Below are 21,455 nucleotides of genomic sequence, written 5' to 3'. Positions count from 1 at the left end.
GTCTTTGAATGCTGACATTGCCCTGTTTCTCATAATTCCACAATACTGCTTTCTTCATTTTTGTGATGCTGCCTTTTATCTAAGCTGTGACTCTCCTATGATGCCATCACACCTGAACTGTGTCGATCAACATGCTTATTTTGGATTGATCACCCACACTTTGCTAATCCATATTGGAAAAAATGCTTTAATTTTTCTCTCGTTATTGCTCGTGGGTTTGGTTTAAATGTGTCTGCCAATTGTGAGCTCATCTGTTCATATATAGAGGTATATTTGCATGATGATCTGATCATATTCAGTTGCATGTTTGAACGATGAGTGTTGTTTCAGCAAAAGTTCTTGCAACAGGGATATTTGTGATTGGCTGCTCAGTGCCTCATGTACGATGCTGTGAACGTTCTTTTTGTTTTGAACCGAACAGTTCTGAATTGTCAGTAACCTTGCATCATACTGTACGTTGTTGGATGTTGAATGCCAGCGGTGTTGCATTAGATGTTTGCTGTGGCATCTGATTTACTGGATGAATGCTAAAGCTGCTTCTAGAGCATATCATTGTGTGTTGGAAAATAAATCTGTGGCATCTCATATTTCTGAAACTGTTTATCTGCAATCAACTCCGCAAAATTTATAAACTAGCGAGTTAGATTCTGAAAACGTCGGAAATGAATCTCGGCAATGGCACAAGCAGTGTAGAACTTGTAGAACTGAAACCGTCTCAGCGCTAGTCCTGCCGCTGGAATCCCCGGCCGTACCCGCTTCCCCGAACCGCCGATCCCATGGAGATGGAGTCACTGACGTGGGCGACTGCGTCCACGTACGTCGCCGCCGGCAGCGGACGGCCGCACTCGGCGCGGCGCGCACCAACCGGCGGGTTCGATCACGCGCAACCAGTGGTTATCCATGGCCCCGTTCCGATTGCTGGCTGGACTGGCTGATCAGCCCAGCCACAGGCGGCGCAGAACGGCTGGAATAAGCAATGGGCAACATTTCTGACACGATGAAGAGGCCATGGGTGAAACATGGCGGAACGAACTGACACGATGAACACACAGATGCCAGCACAGGGCGGCCGTCTCTGCAACTGCAACGTTACTATTCTCGCCGAACCGGCAAGCAACCCTCCCCCACGTCCTCCACAGTCCACACGCACAAGGAACCGAAGCCGTGTCCTCCCGTTCGCGGCGGTGCGGGGCACGCGGGCCCCGCGCTCTTTCGGCCCCACCTGCCAGGGAGAGATAGGCACGTTTGTTTGGGCGCGCGTCAAGCCCTGTGGACGAAGCCGTGCATCCTTTCTCCCCGTCGTTCTCATCCGCGCCCGCTTCAGTGATTTCCTCGTGCTGTTCTTATCGTGTTCATTTTGCAGCGAGCACCCTATCAGACTCTTACACAGAGCACCCTTGGAGTGTATGCATTTTACCGTCTTAGTGAAGAACCATGCCATTTTCTTATGCCTTATTTTGTACCGTTCTAGCTAGAAACTACTAGGGTTTGTGGTTTGAGGATTTTGGACTTCAATGAGTTATCAACTATCCCAAGTCGTAAAGAGAAGGTCGTTGGTACCATACCAGCTTGCACGTGGCACTATTTTTTCGTTGGCTAGCTAGTGAGATGGCAAGAGTAGAGCCCGTGAGACGAATGTGGTGGATAGGATCAGGCGTGAAAGGACTTTGGTTAACAAGGTGGTGTGTGATGGTTGTGAGAGGTACGGCTAGGGGTGGTAATGGGCCATGGCCCTAGTGGCCTCTTCACAGCCCAATAGGGCCCTTAAAATTTTTAGTTCAAAAATACATATGTTTAGAGCCCGGCCCTTTTAGGGCCCGATCCTTAGATTTTCTAGTTCAAAATATTGGGCCCTTTACCACCCCTAGGTACGGCTAATGATGGAGTAAGGCAAGGTAGGGAGTGATAACATGATGATCAGTTTTTTGGGTGGATGTGGATAGGGATGGTAAAGGGACCAATATTTTGAACTAGAAAATTTAAGGGCCGGGCTATAATCATATACAATTTTGAACTAAAAAAATTTAAGGACTTTGTTGGGCTGTGAAGAAACCACTAGAGCCATGGCCCATTACCACCCCTGGATGTGGATGATGAAGGAAACTTTTGGAATACTGACGTAAGAGAACTCGATTCAGATGTAGCCTCTCCAGAGATCAAAGCTGGATACTCTTTTCCCATTAGCTAAAAAAATATATAAGAGAACTCAATCCAATCATATAATGGTATTCGGAAAACCAAGTACCTTTTACAATAGAACAAATTAGTAAGTACTCAAAGTGTGAATAACTCTGTTGCGCACACAATTGAATACACGAGAAAAATTTTATGTAAAAAGAAAAAAAATCAAATTCATTTGTTTGCCACTTGCCCATACAAATATATATATATATATTCCTCAAATTAACGTCTGCATTTCTAAGGTCCAAATAGTATTATCTAACAACGCGAGGCCTAAACTGCAAATGAGCAAGCAACTTCCCCAAATCATGATGCAAGTGGGTTGAAATTGGGTCAACTAGTGACAGAACCATACAACCCATTGTTATATTTATGGGTTCTGGGTTGGCCCAACCCAATATACTAAATAAACCAGTGAACCCAAGGAATACCCGAAAACTTAAACATGTACTATGGCCTTCAGCCTCGAGCACCGCCGCCGCCCGCAAGCGACAACCGCGAGCTCGGTCATGCGGTTGGGGCTGCCGACCTCCACTGCAGCTGGGCCGGCAGAACCTACGAGCTCCGCCGCCGCGCGGGCAGGGCCGACGAGCGCTGCAGCCATCCCGTGGTCGGTGTCCCCTGCGAGATCCGCCGCTGCGCGTGCGGGACCTACAAGCTCCGCCACCGCGCGGGCGGGGCCGACAAGCGCTGCAGCCATCTTGCGGCCGGTGTCACCTGCGAGATCCGCCACTGAGCGGGCCGGTGCCGCTGAGCGCTGCCGTGGCCGTGCGGGCTGAATCCACGAGCTCCATCGCCGTGCGGCCAGGGGCTGTCAAGCTCCTGCGATTTTCCTTGGAGCCGGACGTGCAGGAGCTTGGAGGAGATGAAATTGGAAGCGAAAAGAAGATTACGTGCGGTGGTGCGAAAAAGGAGGTGAGCGACTCTTCAGCAATGGTTGCACGAGCGTGGAGCATCATGTGACACTCAGGCTGATCGCGGAGGCAAGGTCTGCAGAAGTAAGGACCACGCAGGCTGGGGGCTGTTGGGACTCGCCGGCGCCGGGCGAGCTGCGGCGTGCGGGGAGGAGGGGCGGCATCAGCAACGCCTGAGGTACAGATACGCACGGTGACGCGAGACCGGTGCGGCCGAGTCGCGTGCGGCCAGCGGCGGCGCCGGCGCGCTGGGCGAGAAGATTGGGCGCGTGAAGAATTGTGAACTGGGTTACCCAATTAACGCTGGTTTTTTTTTACTAATTTGACACCAGATTTTTGTGGATCGGCCTGATGAGTTTTTACACCAAATTTTGAGTTTTGGGTACTGGGTCATTAGGTCGACCCACGAAAATATGCATCCCGATCCCCGAGCAAAGCCGGTTACTATTCATAACCGCGCGACCCCGCGCGAAACCGAGGAGCCCAACCCCCGAAACCATTTCCTCCCACGATTCTCTTCCTCTGTCTGTCCGCTCTCCCTCCCCACCTTCGCCTCATCGCCTGCAGGCCAGCCAGTCTCCGTCGGCTTCCCCTCGCTCCCAATCGCTCGTGAGCCATGCCGCCGTCGATCACCCGCCCGGTCAAATGCCGCCCCCACCCCCGCCTCGCTCCGCAGTCACCAGCGGCGGCGCTGGAGCTCCTCGCCGCCCGCGGAGCCCCGGCCGCCGCCGAGTTGCGGGCGGCGTATTCGCGGTGCCGGACCCCGATGTCCCTCTCCCTCTCGCTCTGCGCCGACCCCGCGGAGCCCCGAGGGCCGCCGGCCCTGTCCCTCTCGCGCCCTGCTGACTCCGCGGCGCCCCGAGCGCCGTGCCGCGGCTCGCCGTCCGCAAGGCTGGCACGCGCCGCCGTGGCGTCTGGGGGAGATGAAGGCGACGGCGGACCTCCCGCGCTTATTCTCGCCGGCTTGCTGTCGCGGTACGCCATCTTCCGCGACGATCTCGTGCGGAGGGCCTTCGCCGCCGCCGAGGCGGCCCACCGCGGACAGGTGCTCGACCGTGTCCCTGTCGCGCTCGCTCGCATTTGCATTCATTTGTTGTGGCCTGCGAGCTGCTGAAGTGGCTGAACTGCGTTTGCTTGGCTGGGCGATTGGTTCCTCCAGGTGCGCGCGAGCGGCGACCCTTACCTGGAACACTGCGTGGAGACGGCGGCGCTGCTCGCGGAGCTCGGCGCCGGCCCTGCCGTCGTCGCTGCCGGGCTGCTGCACGACACGGTGGACGACGCGGGCCTCGACTACTGTTTCATCTCCGAGCAGTTCGGTGCTGATGTCGCCGACCTTGTTAAGGGGGTAATTAATTCGATCTCTTGGATATGATCAGACGGCACACGCACTAATAATTTCTTGTTTTTTTGTGGCTAGTATCTTGTTTTTAGGAGAAATAATTCATCTTTGACAACTATATATATATATCCGGCAGTAGAATCGTTGAATTTAGTGTTGCTGCAAGTACTATAGTAAAGACCACTTCTTGCAGGCAGCACATATTATTTCACAAATTGCATAATAAAATCAGAGCGTGTCATCGATGCCCTACACTTGAGCATAGCATAAGCGGTGATGGAGTGCAAACTCAGATCACAAAGGACTGCAGTTCTACAAAGAGGCTTTCTCATGGACCCCTCTTGTTTTATTATGATATTTCTTGGCTTTGTCGTTTTCCATGACCAGGAATTGGGTGGTGCTATATATCTGATTGTGACTGGCAGAACTTATTGATGGTTACTTTGTTCATGGAGCTTCTAGAATAGATTTTTGTTGTGCCTATCTTTGTTAGGTATTACGTTACCATCACCCCTATATTATAGTAGGCACTTGCTGAATCTAGGAATGACTTATCTTTCAGAGTTTCAGTAATGTAAAATCAGCCTGTGGTTGGTCATCTAATCCAATTTTTTTGTGTTCCATTCTTTCCCTTTTGTTTTCTTTGTCGATAGGATGTATTATTTATGATGTCACAGCAACTTCAATTTACTTGGAATTTGGAAGATTCTGTTGTTTGTTCTGCTAATGATTAATGAATGCTTTGTGTTATTTGTGTCTAAAGTCAATATTTACACCTAATATATGTTGAGGAAACTTCTGTTCCTTGTGACATCTTGGTTTATTTTCTTGGTAACGGTGATGATATTGTGTCTCAATCAACTAAACAATAGTTTTCTCGCCATCTTTATAGGTTTCAAATCTAAGTCATTTCAGCAAACTGGCTCGTAGAAATGATACAGCTAGTAGAATGGATGAAGCTGACAGATTACGCACAGTGTTCCTTGCCACGGAAGATGCAAGAGCTGTGCTCATTAAACTTGCTGACAGGCTACACAACATGAGGACGTTGGATTCTTTGCCCAAGATCAAACAGCAGAGCTTTGCAAAGGAAACTCTGGAAATATTTGCTCCCTTGGCGAATCAATTGGGAATCTTGAATTGGAAGGAACAGCTTGAAAATTTGTGCTTCAAGTATCTTTACACAGATAAATTTGATGAACTGTCAACAAACCTTCTCGAATTCTACAACAGAGATATGATCGCAGCTGCAACGAGGCGACTGGAACAAGCCCTTGACGTGAGAGGATTATCGTATTATGCAGTATATGGGAGGCACAAGAGCGTTTACAGCATCCACAGCAAGATGGCAAGGTAATCTAGTGTCTCATGCTTTCTTTTTGTAGGTATTACTAGAGAGAGTAAAGGTGTACAAATCATTCTTCCTTCCGAGTCCTGCACTAACTCCAGTATAACATCTCGAAGGAACGTTGTTAGCTGAAAATATACTATCATTAAGTGTGCTACTTTTTTTGCACTTAACTACAGGAAGAAACTGGCCATGGATGAAGTTTATGATATACAGGGGGTGCGTGTTATAGTTGAGAACAGATCTGATTGTTTCGCTGCATTAGAGCTTGTCCATCACCTGTGGCCTCGAATTCCCGGGAAGTTCAAAGACTACATCAGCAGCCCCAAAACAAATGGGTATGCCTATGCAAAACTATGCTAAAATGCAATAATGCAATCCACATTGGTAACTAAAATGTTCTGCCAAACTGTAGGTATCAGTCCCTGCACACAGTTGTGCTCACTAAAGAAATGCTCCCACTAGAAATCCAGATTCGCACTAGGGACATGCATCTGCAGGCAGAGTTTGGAATTGCTGCACATTGGAGATACAAGGAAGATGTTCGGAATTGCTCTTCATCTGTTCCTGAAATGGTTGAATGGGTTAGAAGGGTGGTTACATATCAGCGTGAAACTTTGCACATTGACCATCCTTCATCACTTGCACCTGACACTTCACCGAGCAACATACACACGATTAGGTCACACTCTGATGTCTGTCCGTTCTCCTATTCCAAACAATGTGACCACAGTGGACCAGTTCTAGTAATACTTCTGGAGAACGAGAAGGTACCTCCCATCCTTTACTACTGTACTGTCCCATTAACCACAGATTTCAAATTTGGTCCCTCGTTCTGTTGTGTTAGTGACTTCATCCTTGAGCAGGAAAACTCAATTTTTTTTTGTGTGTCTTCAGATGTCAGTGCAAGAACTCCCCCAAAATTCAACGATATTGGACCTACTTAAGAGGTCTTCTAACTACGGCATGCCATTGAGGCTGAGGCTGAACTGCCAGGCTGTCCACGACTGGAACCAAGAGCTAAAAATGGGCGATGTTCTTGAATTGATCCCTTCAGCCCCATGCAAACCTGGAAGTTATACGAGGGAGTTCCAACAAATGTTTGATCACCGTCTCGCCGTTTCTCAGTCCTGACAGCCGTAGATTAATACCTTGTAAATACATGACGTGGAACCACATGTAAAGCATCTGAAGTTTAGCTTCTCCTGCGCTGACAGCCTAGAGACGTGAAAGAGTCAAGAAACAAAAGGATCTTTTGAAAAGAAAAGGAAAGCTTAGGAAGTTTATTTCTCTCTAACTGATATGTGTAACATGTACACTTTTGTTTCAATATAAAGTAGAAGAAAGGTAATCTGTAAATATGTCAAACATATTGGAATTTAACCCAGGACATGCTTTGGATAACGTTTTATCAATTCTATAAGGTCAGAATGGGATTTACTCTAAAAAATACCTCCAAGAAAGAGTTGTGTAAAAAAACTCTACTGTTTCCAAGTTTTAACCCTAAACTGTGAAACGAAAGGGACCTTACAGGTAAGGGGGAAAAATGCAACAATATATACCGACGTCTGAGAGATTCGAACTCTCGCGGGGAAACCCCATGTACTTAGCAGGCACACGCCTTAACCACTCGGCCAAAGCGTCGTTATTGGTTGCGAAAGGACCCAAAGCTCTAACATCTATAGTAATCTGAATACTTAAACGTGCCATCTTCCCCGCGAATCGCCGCCATTTTCCCCTTCCCGTACTCTGCCCTAATGGACGCCGCCGTACTGGCGTCGACTCCGCCGGCGGCGGCCGGGGAAGAGCCGCGGGACGCGCCCATGGTGCGGGGGATCCTGCGCTCCGTGGGTCTGAGGGGGAGTGCGAGTACGACCCCCGTGTGGTGGACCGATTCGTGGAGCTCGCCCGCCGCTACGCGGGCGATGTGCTCGGCGAGGCCAGGGCGTACGCCGACCACGCCAGCAGGGCGTCGCTCGAGGCCGACAACGTGCACTTCGCGATCCGGGCCAAGTCCGCGTTCTCCCCCGGGCCGCCGCGCCGTGAGGTAGCCCCAAACAATCCCGACACGCCGTTGCTTAGTTTTGTGGAATCTGTTGTTTGATTGCTTGATCATGCCTGCCTAAGCGTTTCTCGAGTCGGGGTCCTGTGCGTTCGTGTAAAAATCGAACGAATTGTTACTATCGAAGATTTTCAGTGTTTGTGTACTTGGTCAGTGTTTATAAGAACATCAGATATTGAGATGCACAGCACCGACCTTTGAGTCTCGGGGTGAGTCCCATGTGATCAGTGATCCCAAGCTCAAAAGTCAAGTATGGAGGTTGTGATTGTACATAGAGCATGAGTGATTTGGACTCGTCGTCCCCCCCCCCCCCCCCTCCCTTCTAGAAGGCTCGATAAAATCCAAAAAGATTCCACACTGCTTTGTTCACCTAATGATCTTTGCACAATTCTTTTAGGAATCACATTAGAAAAGAACCATCTTGCAGTCAAATCCACGCATGAATGATAGATTGGTAGTTTTGTCGCAACCTGACGAATTTCTCCACTTTGGACAGGTTATCTTTGACCTGGCGCGCAGCAGGAACACGATCCCTCTGCACAAGGCGGCTGCTCCTCCTGGATGGATCCCTCTCCCGTCTCTTGAGGACACAATGCTGAGCCCAAATTACCTAGTTGATCGTCCGGCTATGCCGTCCCTCGATCAGGTTGAGGAAACCGAGGATGACGATGAAGGTTCAGATCCTAATTCCAACACTGAACAAGAGCACAATGATAGCACCAGCAATAAGCAGACACAGATCAATGCCATGGCAGTTGCAGCCGTGAGACAGAGAAGATGAAGACTGGACATCAACGGTTGATCATGGGCTCATTGTCTTTCTTTAGTTATAAATTATGGATTTTTTAGGTCTCGTCGCCATTGTTCGCTTATCATTTTACCTAGTGCATTCAGCAAATGTTGCTGCATCAGCATCAACTATCTCAAATTCTCAAGTTGTATTTAGACCCTAGTACTAGTAGTGAGCATGCGCAGAACAAATCCTTTGTAATGTGGTACTAGTAAATTTGTCGATCGTGAAGACAAATCATTTCTTTTTTTTTTGAAAGACAAGACAAATCATTTCCATTCTCCTGCAGTATGGCTTAAGGCAGTGGTCAAGGTGTTTTGAGGTGATCATGAAGACAAATCCTCTGTCCCGTCTTTTCCCTATATTCAGATGCCCTTTTCCAATCCTACCCAAGGACCAAAATGGTTAACTCCCACACAGTAACAGAGGTAAACCGCACAGACCATTCGTGACATGGGCAGAACTTTTTACAAATCGCAATGTTCTTGTGAGTAATCTGGACTCCTGAGAAAGAAAAAAGACACGCAAAAACAGATGCAACAGAACAGCCGGAGAGTCCTCGGAAAACAATACACCCTGCGAATGTTGGCTCGCTCTCTGCCCATATATCTGTCTCCGACTCTCCGTCCGGTGTCTCGGCCCTCGCACGTACGACACCAACCGACCGCTTGAATTCCACGACGTCACTCGATCCCAACCGCAAGGGCGCGCCGCCGCAATGCCGACGCTCTGCATCGCGCCGCTGCTCGACGCCTTCTTCCGCCGCCGCTTCGCCGCGGCGGGCCTCGTGGAGGCGTCCGTGCCCCTCGACGGTGGCACCACCACGGTCCACTGCTGGCGCTTCCCGCCGGGCGCCGACGGCGTCACCGACGCGCGCCCCGTCCTCGTCCTCCTCCACGGCTTCGGCCCCCCGGCGACGTGGCAGTGGCGGCGCCAGGTGGGCCCGCTCTCCCGCCGGTTCCGCCTCGTCGTCCCGGACCTCCTCTTCTTCGGCGGCTCGTCCTCCACGTCGGAGGCCGCGCGCGTCTCCGAGGCCCACCAGGCCGAGGCGGTGGCGAAGCTGGTGGCGGCCGTGGTGCCGGCCGGGGCGGCGGCGCGCGTGTCGGTGGCCGGCACGAGCTACGGCGGGTTCGTGGCGTACCACGTGGCGAGGCTGCTGGGCCCCGGCGCGGTGGAGCGGGTGGTGATCGCCAGCTCCGACCTGCTCAAGGCCGACGCCGACGACCGCGCGCTGCTCCGCCGCGGCGGCGCCGAGCGCGTCGAGGACGTGATGCTGCCGCGCTCCCCCGAGCGGATGCGCCGGCTGCTGCAGCTCGCCTACCACCGCCCGCGCCGGTACACGCCCGGCTTCGTGCTCCGCGACCTCGTCCAGGTAACACAACGCCCGCCCGTCGGATCTTTCGTCTTTCCTTCACTCGGTTGCTCTTGCTCCTCGATCAAATATAGAGTACTACTGCCTTTTCTCAGCCAGGATTCTTTTTTCTTCTTACGATTCATCAAAGCTAATAGATGCAACCGTGCTTCGGACCAAACACTTCAATCATTCCCGTACGTGCCAGCCGTGTTGCGTCGAGAACTTGCTTGAGATCGAGTTCTTGGGCCATCTGTCTTGCCGCTCGATCGGTTGCATCGCATCCGCCTGTGGTGTCCACGTCACGCCGAGGCCGTGCCACGTCCCCTGCCAATGACGTGGCCCTGGGTTGGAATCCTGTTTCTGAAGCGAAGCTCCGCTCGTCCTCGACTCGCAGGTTTCCCAACCGTCGCGCTGGTCGCTGGATCCCCCATCAACTCCCAACTGTGGTGGCCCCTGCATCTCCCAACCGTTTCTCCGGCACTGCCGCTCTTCCAATCAACCCCAAACGCCTGGTCCAGCCGTCCAGACCTTATAGAACGAGCGGCGTACAGGTCACCGACCGGTGCACGCGCGTCGTCGCATGCCTGCCTACCTGCATTCCAACGAACGACAGGCCTGGCGGCCATCTTTTTACCCCAACCCTAGTGCTTCTAGACACTGTGCAGTGTGCCTTTATTTGGTTGATGCAGACGGCCATCTCGTGCTGGCCAGACAAAACCATTTCTTTGCAAGAAGAGCCACTTGACACATATGCGTAGTATCAGTCATTGATTCAGTTGGAAGTTGGAACCTTCTTCGCCCATGGCTTTGCTGCTATAGTCGATCAGCCATCATGCCTGTCAGCCGGTACACCCACTGCTCATATGAACTGCCATAATCACGGGTACCAAGTCTTGTTTCTAGTTCAGAGATACTGATCTCATGAGTTAAAAGAGGAAATGAGTGGTTTTACTGGAATAGTAGGTTGAAGGACCAAGGAGGAAATGATCTTGCCATTCTCCAATTGCCGGTCCTTAGCATTTCGACAAAACCCAGCGGCTGCTTGAACATTTTGACAACCTCAATTTGCCAGTATACCTATTGTGGAGAATGAAATACAGAAGCGTACTAATCCGTTATTGATAGTAGTAACTTTCTGACCTCAGCATGCGTACAACCTCAAGATTTGGGTAACAGTAATACTCTGTTGCAGTATCTGTACAGTGACAAAGTAGAAGAGAAGAAGGAACTGATAAAGGGCATAACTCTGGGCAACAAAGACAAGTTCCAGCTTACACCACTCGCTCAGGTAGTTTCTTTTTCAAACAGATAACCGCAGCAACGCATTACCATGCCATGTGTTTCCTTCTTACGCAACCTCTGTCCCATCTTCAGGAAGTTCTTGTGTTATGGGGAGAGCATGACCAGATATTCCCTATAGAGAAGGGATTTGAAGTGGCAAGGTCAGTACGTGCTGACCTCACATGTGCTTTTATTACAGTTTGATTTCAGGCATTGCATTTACCTTGCAAACAACCTTATGAAAGATCAATGCAAATGCAGGAAACTTGGACCAAATGCGAGGTTGGAGGTCCTCAAGGACACCGGCCACATGCCTCAGGAGGAGGATCCAAAGCGGTTCAATGAGGCAATCCTGAACTTCTTGCTTCCAGCTCCAAAGTCCTCTTTGTAATCCAATATGAATAAGTTATTCAGGCCCAAGGATCACCGGAGAGTTCATAGTTTAAGCTGCATTCTGCTTAAATTAATGTAAATATTTGTTGGTTTGACATTACCCTAAGATTGATGAAATGGGAAAATATGTGATTCCCCATTGAATGCATCATGCGTAATTTCTTGTGCTATAGTTTTTTTTTTGAAAGACCTGGAACATTGTCCAGCATGCATTGATAAGCGAGGAGTTTTTAGTGGCGCCAGAGGCGCCAATTACAACTTCCCTCCCAGACTGATTGCTGGGCGGGCCTTAAGATATTAATGCTAATTACTCATGAAAGATGCTACCAACTAGCTTCTCCAGATGCTTCGCTCCCGCAAAAATCCAGGTCTGTACTTCATCACGCAGCAGGTCAATGAATCTTGGTGCTGTTAACAGTTAACTCAACATGCCTGAAAATTCTGTTGTTCCTCTCCTTCCACAGCGACCAGATCACCAGTAGCACCAGAGTTTGGAGCCCCCTTCGCTGCTGGCTACTACCAGTTGTCAAGTCTGTGAACCACCGTTGCAGATCTTGGTCAGCTATCCAACCATCAGGAGAAATTGATGGGCAATCTGCCCAGGTCGCCACCGCACTCCACACCTGTTTGGAGAATGGGCACTCGGCTACTAGGTGGAAAGCGGTCTCCAGGTTTCGATAGCACAGAGGGCAAAAGTACGAATTGGGCCACCCACGCAGGAGCAGCCGATCTGCTGTCCAAATTCTATTTTGTACAAGTAGCCACAAAAAAGAATTTACATTTGTTAGGTCCCCAAGCTAAGTATCACCGATACGCGATACGCCGATACGGGTACGGGTACGGCGATACGGCGATACGGCGATTTTCAAAAAATAAGGATACGCCGATACGGCAAGTATATATATTTTTAAAAATGTAAATTGCCAAATAATTCGTAAGAACGAAATAGATAATAAATATTACATTTCCAAAGAGTCAACATACGTAGTAAATGTTCAAGTTCAACCAAATATAACTAAATGATTAGTTCAACCTGGATGAGCCTACGTTGATGGGCTCCCGATGCTCTTTCAAATGAGGTGTTATTGGCCCAAAAGTATCGGACGGAGTATCGGGAAGTATCGGACGGAGTATCGGGAATTAAATCTTTTATTTTTAAATCATAATTTTTCGATACTTCCCGATACGCGTATCGGGCCGTATCGGGGCGTATCGCCGTATCGGGCCGTATCGGATACGGGTACGGCATCCATTTTGAAGTATCGGTGATTCATAGTCCCCAAGGTTTCCAGATACCTTTCGAGACCGGCGATCTGACCGTCCCTTGCAGCTGCAGCTCGTAAGCTGATTTTGCTGAAATATGCCTGTGGCAGTTGGCGTCCAGATAATCTGATCTTCGTCCTGTGTGTCCAAATTCAAGTTTTGAGCGTCGATTTTCATCCAAAGTCCAAAGAAATCTGACAGCAAGTCATTGGTCAGGTTTTGTGCTATGTCTTTAATCCATTTGTGATCTGTCATAGCATCCACAACACTCCTCCTCTTTCTTCTGCTGTGCTTGTACAGCTGTGGGAACAGATTGATAGGCGCCTGCCCATCAAGCCAGCTTGAATGCCAAAAGAGAGCCTTTTTTCCATTATTTACCTGTACTCGTGTAGCGGCTGCAAATAAGGCGCGATCAGTGTTGTCAACCGGCAAATCAGAGCTGGACCATGGTTTCTCCGGATTTGTCCAGCTATACCAAAGCCAACGTAGTCGCAGGGCTCTTCCAAAACGTTCCAGGTCCAAGATGCCCAGACCACCAGCCTCAGTTGGCAAGCAAGTTGTCGGCCAATTAACTTTGCATTTGCCACCATGGAAAACTTGATCATTCGCCCAAAGGAAACGACGTCTTGCTTTGTCCAATTCTTTGTTGAATCCCTTCGGTACCTTAAGGGCGGTTAACAAATAGATCGGCATAGAAGACAGCACCGAACGGACGAGTTCTCTTCGACCTCCAGCAGAGAGCAGTCGGCCTTGCCAACCAGCTAGCTTGGCTCTCACCCTGTCCAACGTTGTTTGCAGATGTACCATCTTCAGTCTGCCCAGCGTCAAAGGGAGCCCTAAGTAGTATAGAGGAAAACTGACCCTCTGCCCCGAAAAATTTGATAGGATCGACTGAAGGTCCATGTCTGCACAACGTATCGCTGCCACAGAGCTCTTTGTCAAGTTGACTTTCAGGCCCGTTGCCTCACCGAAATGTTCTAGAATTTGCAAGGTGATGTCCACTTCCTCTTTGCGTGGAGATAGGAAGAGAGCAGCATCGTCCGCATATAGGGACAGACGAAGTGAAGCATGCCTTCCACACAGTTCCGTAAGTTCACCTTCTTCAGTGGCCAGTTCAAAGAGCCGGTGCAAGGTATCAATTGCCAAAATGAAGAGGTAGGGCGAAAGAGGATCACCTTGCCGTAGTCCTCGCTCATGATGGAAGAAGGGCCCTGGTACACCATTAAGCATCACCGAGGAGGAAGATGAGGAAAGAATCAGTGAGATCCAATTCCTCCACCTGACAGAGAAACCTCTTTTTTCCAACAGCTCAAGGAGGTATTCCCAAGAAACCGAGTCGAACGCTTTGGCAATATCAAATTTGAAAAGTAAAGCCAGTGTTTTGGTTTTGTAGTATGCCCGGGCCAGATTTCGGACATAAAGGAAATTATCCTGTATGCAGCGCTTCTTGATGAACGCGCTCTGTGATATAGAGATCAGTTTGTCAATTTGGCTAGAGAGCCTGACTGCCAGCACTTTGGAGATGAGTTTTGCAAAAGAGTGGATGAGGCTAATGGGCCTGAAATCAGTGATCATTTCAGTGGTTTCCTTTTTGGGAATGAGGGTGATGGCAGCCGAGTTCATGCGCTCCAAGGGGCCGGTGTTGAAGCAATACAGACAGTTGAAAGCACCTAAAACCTCAGGCTTGATAATGTGCCAACAAGATTTATAAAATGCTCCTGTGAAGCCATCAGGGCCCGGTGCTTTATCCGAAGGCAGCAAGGATATGGCCTGTTTGATTTCCTCCTCCGTGAAAGCATGATCAAGTCCTTCCTCAATCTCTGGTAGTTGTAGCAGGTCCTAGTTCATTGAGCGCGTTCTGCTCACTTTGGTGCCCAGCAGGTTCTTGTAATGATCAAAGGCCTCTTTCTCCTTTTCGTCATGTTTCCAAGCAACGGTGCCATCCCTCCTTCTCAGCGCCGGAATGAAGTTTCGTCGTTTCCGAGCTGACATCCTTAGATGAAAAAATTTTGTGCAAGCGTCACCATGTTTCAGCCAAGTTAAGCGAGAGCTCTGTCGACGTCTGGCTCGTTCCACCGCCGCCAGACCCAGCACCCGCACCTTTAGATCCTTTAGCAGTCCAGTTTCCTCCACCGAGAGCACCCTGTTCTCTTGTGCTTGGTCCAAGCGTAGAATAATCTCCTGTACCATATGAAGTTGCATTCTAGCCTCACCAAAGACCCTTCGACTCCATTTCCTTAACTCAGAAGCAGTGTTAGACAACTTGTTGTTTAGTATCATCATCGCATTTCTTCCCCCCACCGGCTTGGCCCAGGCATCTTGGACCACTTGGAAGAACCCCGGGACTTTTGTCCAGAACATTTCAAATTTAAAATGTGCCTTGAAATGAGGTTTGTTTTGCTGACATAATAAAAGCGGGCAATGATCGGAAATAGAACTGGAGAGTGCTTGCAAAGAGAAATTTGAAAACAGGGTGTCCCAGTCCAAGTTGTAAAAGAAACGATCTAGGCGTACTAGGGTGGGTCTGGCTTGCCCATTGCTCCAAGTATAACGCCGGTTTTGTAAGTGTAGTTCCAGCAGTTCACAGGTGTCAAGTGTGTATCTGAAACGCCCCATCAAACATCTGTTAAGACATAGGTTATTCTTATCTGCTGCCGAGTGGATGAGGTTAAAATCTCCAACACAAAGCCAGCCATGTCCTGGGAAGGTTTGAGATTTAATAGTTTTTGGAGGAAAGCTTCCTTTGGCGGGTCCTCAGAGGGTCCATACACTACCGAGAGGAAAAAGGTAGCATTTGAAGCTTTGCATTTTACCCGTGCTGTAATTGAGAACTGACCGAATGCAGGGTCGGTTACTTCAAACAAATCTTTATCCCAAGCCAACAAGATGCCTCCCTTGGTACCGACAGCGGGGAGATAAAAGGAATTATTCAGCCTTTGTCCCACCGTCTCCACCACAAGAGTATCAGTTACCACTTGTAATTTGGTTTCTTGCAAGCAAATCAGCTTTGCCCCATTGTCCCGCAAAAGCACTCTCACCGCTTCCCTTCTTGCCGGCTCATTCAGACCGCGTACATTCCAGCATAGCAGATTTAGGTTGGTGTCACTCATTGGGAAACAAAAGGACACCATTCAGCCAACACACTAAACATTCTATTAAAGCTGACTCAGCAAAGCACACCATGGTGGAGGAGCCAACCACCAACAGACCCAAGATATGGCTCCCCCAAAGACGGTCCACAATCCCAACAATGCAGTAAACAAACACCTGTCCTATCTCAACCGACCGAACGTCGGCGTGTGTTGGCACTACTGTAGAAATTAAAACAGACATCTGGGCTAACATGATGCAACCAGATAGACAACTAGATAGAAATCCCCATCACCAATCAGGCCGCCTCCAGAGCAGCTGCCGCCTCCTCCTCAGCCAGAATCTCCAAAGCCGAGGTCGCCGCCTTGTTGTCTAGCCGCGTGGCTGAACGCAGAGCTGCCACAGACTTTGGGGGAAGAGTGTCCTTCTATGTGTCGAGGTAGGCAGTCACAGCATCTTCCCCCCACCGCCGCCTCCTTGGAGATGAAGCTGAGCTCGCGGATTAAACGGTGTTGCGCCCGTTTGGAGACCGAGATGGGTGTTGGACGCGCAGCAAGCCTGTTGCTTGCTCGCTGCGCCTTCGCCTTGATGCGAGCCGATGGCTCCCTGGTGGCCACCGCTTCACGGCGCAGAGTTCTTGCCGGTGGAGGTAGTTCCGCATGGGGAGGGGCAGAGAAAGCCCTGTCGATGAAGCTGACGGATCCCGGTTCCGGCTGCAGAGGCGTCGGCTCCGGCCCAGGTGCATCAATCTCCATGCGGGTGACCTGGGCCGAAATGTCATCGAGGCTAGCCTGGTGGGCCTCACAGTCCAGCTGCACACCAGGCCCAAAGACAATTTCCGTGTCTTGGGCAGGCGCAGGAACAAACAGGGGAGGAGGACTTGGCTCCCTCACCCGGATGTGTTCCGGCTTCTGCTGCACAGGCGGCGTCCACAGGGACGAGGTCGGCCTGTACTCCGGAGAGCCTTCCGCCACCTCCAGGCGGTCCGGCGAGAAGGAAAGTGGCCACACCACTGTCGTCGAAGCAAAAGAGAACTCGTGCAGCATAGGATCAAAGCAGACAGATGAAGCAGACCTGTTCACAAGGAGAGGGTCGTGGTCAAGCACCTTGTAGTAGACAGCAATGGGGTCATCCTCATTGATCTCCAGTGGCCCAGCACCATGGTGAGGTGAGCGGGAGCGACGCCTCTCCCACCCCTCATCATCTCGCCGTTGGGGGTCGCGCGGGCGCCACACCCGTTGTGGCAACCTCGCCATAGTACGCCCGCGTTGCTCCGTCTCCTGGAACTGGCGATGCCGCCCCGCAGCAGGCGAGCGGGATCGGCGTCGCCCGATGTCGCCATGGCCAGCACCGGCCAGGCGTCTAGCAGCAGGAACTCGGCCGCGGCCCATCAGCTTATCCTGCTGACGTGGGCCACGGTGGTGGTTGTCGGGGTCCTGGTCGTGCCCCCTCAGCTCTGTGGTGGGGGCGGCAGCCCCCCCGTGTGGCGAGCGCGGCCGAGGGGCTGAGAACGACCATCCAAGACCCCAGCCGTCCAAGTGAAGGACCGGTGGGCAGGACAAGGCAGGTTAGAGTTGGAGGAGCTCGAGGAAGGTATCTCACCGGTCCCCGAGCTCGGGGTGCGCCTCTCACGCGGTGTCCAGTCGTAGTACTCATCCAGATGGATGGGCAGCTGAACTGGGCGACCTTCCAGAGGCTGTGGAGTGCCGCGTCATGGTGTGGGGAGGTCCACAATCTCCACAGCACGCCCCGCGTCATGAGGGAAGATGAAGCAGCCACGATGCCGCAGAAGGAGGTTAGGATTCCCTATCCAGACCCAGCAGGAGAAGGTGTGGGAGACCTCCTTGTTGTAGGTGCGGCTGTCTAGCCGATCGATGATGCAGCAATCGCCCAGCACCTTCGATGCTCCCTTCTCGGACCAGAGCTCCTGCGGCATGTACTCAATACTGACCTTGGCATGAAAGTACCAGGGGTGTGCAGTGCCCAGAGACACCGGACGCCAGGGCCAGATCAGCAGGCGGTTGCCACGCAGGATGATCTGCCCCGCACCAATAGCCCGATCTTGTTGGGGGGAGAAGTCGAAATCGACAAGGAAATCCTCAGGACGGTGGCGGGAGACGCGGATGTTGTACCGTGGGATGTGAAGCTACTGGCTTAGACCATGAGCCACCTCAAGCACGCTCGGCATATAGCCCTCCGGGTCCGCAGTGATGACCACCCGTGCAGGCCCAGGCGCACAATCTCACGCGAGACCGCCTTGGAAGCCACCACCACCATGGAGGCATGCTCCGGTCGCTGCAGTGGAAGACCAAGGATGTACTCCTCCATGCCCGGCATCACGAAACCCCCCGGTGGGATGCCATCTTCCCCACCGCATGTGGCGGCAAGTGGCGGCAAGGTGAGGCGACTGTGGATGTCTGGTGGAAAGGACAGGTGGCTGTGAATGCTCGGTTTGGGTGTGATGCGGTTGTGGATGTTGGAGGAGGGGAATTTGAGTCTGGAGTGGACGGGGCGATGGCTAGGCTATTCAGCAGCGGTGGAGGAGGGGATGGGTTGCTGCTGGTTGCGGCGGAGGATCTCCTTTCTTCTCTTCTCAGGACAGTCACGAGCAAGGTGCCCCCAACGCCTCCAGAAGAGACAGCGACAGGGGTCTCTGCACTGGGCAATCCGGTGATCCTTGGCGAGGCAGCGATAGCAACGGCCAGCGAGGAGCTCTTTATAGGCCGGGAGCTTCGTGTTGGGAGCGCGTCCAGGGGTGTTCGCCGGAGGCGGAGGAGTAACTCGGGGCGGCCGGTGTTTGTAGCTCACCTCCACCCAAGCAGAGGATGGGTCTTCCTGCTCCAAAGGCTTTTCAGGGCCTCTCATGCCGCTGGCAGTGGCCTGCTCGCTCCCGGAATCAGTGCCATCCGCCGCAAGGGGAATGGCTGGTGCCTCGAGCATCGCCGAGGTAGAGGTGAGCTTGGCGCTGGAGGAAGAGAAAGCAACCAAATTGATGACAGACGATGGGGCGCGTTTCTCCACCCTCCCTACAGCCACATGCTCTGGCCGTGGGGGAGTGAAGGCGGTCTTCGGTGTGCGCTCCTCGGGTCCTCCCTTGCCCAGATCCACCGGCGCGGCCGCAGTAGCAATGAAGGCTGGAGTAACATCCTGGGTCTCTCGGATCGGGGAGATAACATCAGCGAGTGCCTTATCACGCCCGTAGACGCCGTCTTCATCATCAATGCTTCCCTAATCTAGGGGCTCTGGGCTCAGATCTGCATCCGAGACCATGATTTTGGTAGAGGCCTGCTGGGTGTGAGCGGGATCTGGCTGGATCGAGTGGGGCGTCGCTGGGTGGTTGTGCTCCTGTAGGATCTAGGATACCGACTAGAGGGGGTGAATAGGCGGTTTTAGCTTCAATCACAAACACTAGACAAATTTAATTAGAACCACAAGGAGATTTCTACTTCTACTAAATCATATGTCTAGTGAGGGTTTGCAACCTAGGATGACAAGTATGAATTCAAGCTTTAGGAAAGTAAATTGCTCAAAGTAAATTGCAACACGTAAGAGAGCAAAGAGATCACCACACAAGAGACAAGAATTTTTTCCGTGGTGTCGATGACTTGCCGGTCACCCCTAATCCATATTGAGGTGGATTCAATGTTTCAACCGCTCCTCTATCAAGAACACCTCTTGATCTTGAGCCGACTTGAACCAATGAACCTCTCCAAACCTCGATTCCACTAGAGTTGCTCTTCACCACTCCGGCGAGGTGAGCACAAGGACCTCTCACAACCAAATCAAGGCTCCACCACAATCTTCTTGGTGAGCTCGTCGATTCCACTTCTCCAAGCCGTCTAGGAGGCGGCAACCTCCAAGAGTAACAAGTTGATGATGCTTGCTTAAAGACTCTCTAGTGCTCCAAAGCTCAAACACTTGATGCAATGCACTAGGATGCTCTCACACTCTCAAGAATGCAACCACTAAGCAATGTGAGTGAGAGAGAGAAGGGCTTGCTCTAGAAGGTCAAGAATGCTTTCAAATGAGCCAAGAGAGCCCCCCACGGCCAGCCATGGGGGTATATATAGCCTCTCCCTCGAAATCCAACCGTTATGTTCAAATCTGCGCAAACGCGGACTGTCCGCCTCACAAAAACCGGACCGTCCGCCCTTCAAGTCCAACGGCTAGAACAACATTTAATGCGTGTCAGAAACGACCGTTTGAGCCCTGACGGACCATCCGCCACCTGGCGCAGACCGTCTGCCCTTCAGAGTTTCCAACCACACAGAAACATCCCAAGTTCTGTCGTTTTCAAAAAATTAGCCGGCGGACCATCCGCCCCTAGGGCCGCACCATCCGCCGTTCACTTGCATGCGCACAATAGAAACAGCTGTCGATATCAAAAAGTAAGATGCGGACCATCCACCCCTCCGGGCCGGACCGTCCGCAGGTCATTTTTCAGCATCCGACAGAACCACCAAGGTTCTGTCCGAACCAACACAAGAGCTGGCGGACCGTCCGCACCCCCTGGGCGGACTGTCCGCCCATGACATTTTCAGCCCACCAGAAACTCCTAGTTTCTGCCAATTTCAAACTTTTGTACGGCGGACCGTCCGCTCCCTAGGGCCGGACGATCCGCCCCTGCGTGACAGCACTCATTTGAACCATAAGTCACCTCTCTTTTCAAAAACGTGTTAGCTCTGATGCATGCAATGCAAATGTTTGAGCAAAGATGTACTATAGAGCCATCAAGCACGTGTTCATAAACCCCTCTTGATAGTACGGCTATCTATCCTATTAATCCGGTCACTTTCCAACCACTAAGCGCCTTGTGACCGGCAAAAATAGAAAAGCCCTATCTTTATACCTTTGCCTTGAGCACATCCTTTTCACATCATCTCCAAACAACTTCATGATGTCCTCTAGACACACTTCTCCATGGACCAACCTATACTCATTCTTATCTCAAGAATTTTGTTAATTCATAATAATTGTCATTAATTACCAAAACATAACTTAAACGCCTAGTTGCTTTCAGCTCCGGCGCAGACGAGGTGGCCGCTCGTGCCGGGGTGGCGGTCGAGCGGGCTGGGGATGAGGCGGCGACGGTCTCCGGTGCGGAGGTGGGTGCAGGTACGCCGGTGGTGGCCGGCGGTCGGGCACCCTGCCGTGCGGGCGGGCTTGGGGTGCGCTCGCTCTCAGCCACCTTCTTTTCCATTACCCTTAGCCTGTCCGTGTTGTGGTTATTGGAGGGTGAAGGATTCGTGATCAAATCTCTGCATATTTGTTGCAGAGAAGAAATGGTGAGCAACGACCAACTTCAGCCACTTTGTTCACCTTTTCAGGCTTGTCGATATATGAGCTGATTTGACGAGCGTTGAGTTAAATTTGACCCGAACAACAAGTGAGTAAATTGAAGAGGGCTTTAAATTTGACATGAATAACGAGTGAGTAAATT

At 51.2% G+C, this 21,455-nt stretch overlaps 2 protein-coding genes, 1 non-coding gene and 1 pseudogene across 3 annotated transcripts; 3 read left to right on the top strand and 1 right to left on the bottom strand.

Moving 5' to 3' along the window:
• The first annotated feature begins 3,533 nt into the window (after window positions 1-3,533).
• LOC120694463 (probable GTP diphosphokinase RSH3, chloroplastic) lies at window positions 3,534-7,150 on the top strand. Its single transcript, XM_039977590.1, has 6 exons — window positions 3,534-4,140; window positions 4,255-4,440; window positions 5,327-5,787; window positions 5,962-6,120; window positions 6,198-6,552; window positions 6,680-7,150. Exons 1-6 carry the CDS (start codon window positions 3,712-3,714, stop codon window positions 6,914-6,916), a joined length of 1,827 nt encoding a protein of 608 aa, XP_039833524.1. The 5' UTR covers window positions 3,534-3,711; the 3' UTR covers window positions 6,917-7,150.
• Window positions 7,151-7,344: 194 nt separating this feature from the next.
• On the bottom strand, window positions 7,345-7,426 carry TRNAS-GCU. The gene has a single exon. It is a non-coding gene; the product is annotated as a tRNA-Ser (tRNA).
• Window positions 7,427-7,476: 50 nt separating this feature from the next.
• Window positions 7,477-8,915, top strand: LOC120694465 (annotated as a pseudogene).
• A 337-nt stretch (window positions 8,916-9,252) lies between these two features.
• On the top strand, window positions 9,253-11,917 carry LOC120694464 (putative aminoacrylate hydrolase RutD). The gene is made up of 4 exons (XM_039977591.1): window positions 9,253-10,006; window positions 11,181-11,276; window positions 11,363-11,430; window positions 11,531-11,917. Exons 1-4 carry the CDS (start codon window positions 9,353-9,355, stop codon window positions 11,658-11,660), a joined length of 948 nt encoding a protein of 315 aa, XP_039833525.1. The 5' UTR covers window positions 9,253-9,352; the 3' UTR covers window positions 11,661-11,917.
• Window positions 11,918-21,455: the final 9,538 nt, after the last annotated feature.

This window comes from Panicum virgatum, chromosome 2K (assembly GCF_016808335.1).
Source record: "Panicum virgatum strain AP13 chromosome 2K, P.virgatum_v5, whole genome shotgun sequence".
Classification (NCBI taxonomy): Eukaryota; Viridiplantae; Streptophyta; class Magnoliopsida; order Poales; family Poaceae; genus Panicum; species Panicum virgatum.
The sequence above is the reverse complement of the archived record's forward strand: the minus strand, read 5'-3'. Positions and strand labels throughout refer to the sequence as shown.

Bases quoted from the DNA above. Each gene is read 5' to 3' on its own strand.
- LOC120694463 (XM_039977590.1), top strand. From the start codon at position 3,712: ATGCCGCCGTCGATCACCCGCCCGGTCAAATGCCGCCCCCACCCCCGC. The intron at 4,141-4,254 runs GTGCTCGACCGT...TGGTTCCTCCAG, and splicing joins AGGCGGCCCACCGCGGACAG to GTGCGCGCGAGCGGCGACCC. The intron at 6,121-6,197 runs GTATGCCTATGC...GCCAAACTGTAG, and splicing joins AGCAGCCCCAAAACAAATGG to GTATCAGTCCCTGCACACAG.
- LOC120694464 (XM_039977591.1), top strand. From the start codon at position 9,353: ATGCCGACGCTCTGCATCGCGCCGCTGCTCGACGCCTTCTTCCGCCGC. The intron at 10,007-11,180 runs GTAACACAACGC...ACTCTGTTGCAG, and splicing joins TGCTCCGCGACCTCGTCCAG to TATCTGTACAGTGACAAAGT. The intron at 11,431-11,530 runs GTCAGTACGTGC...ATGCAAATGCAG, and splicing joins AAGGGATTTGAAGTGGCAAG to GAAACTTGGACCAAATGCGA.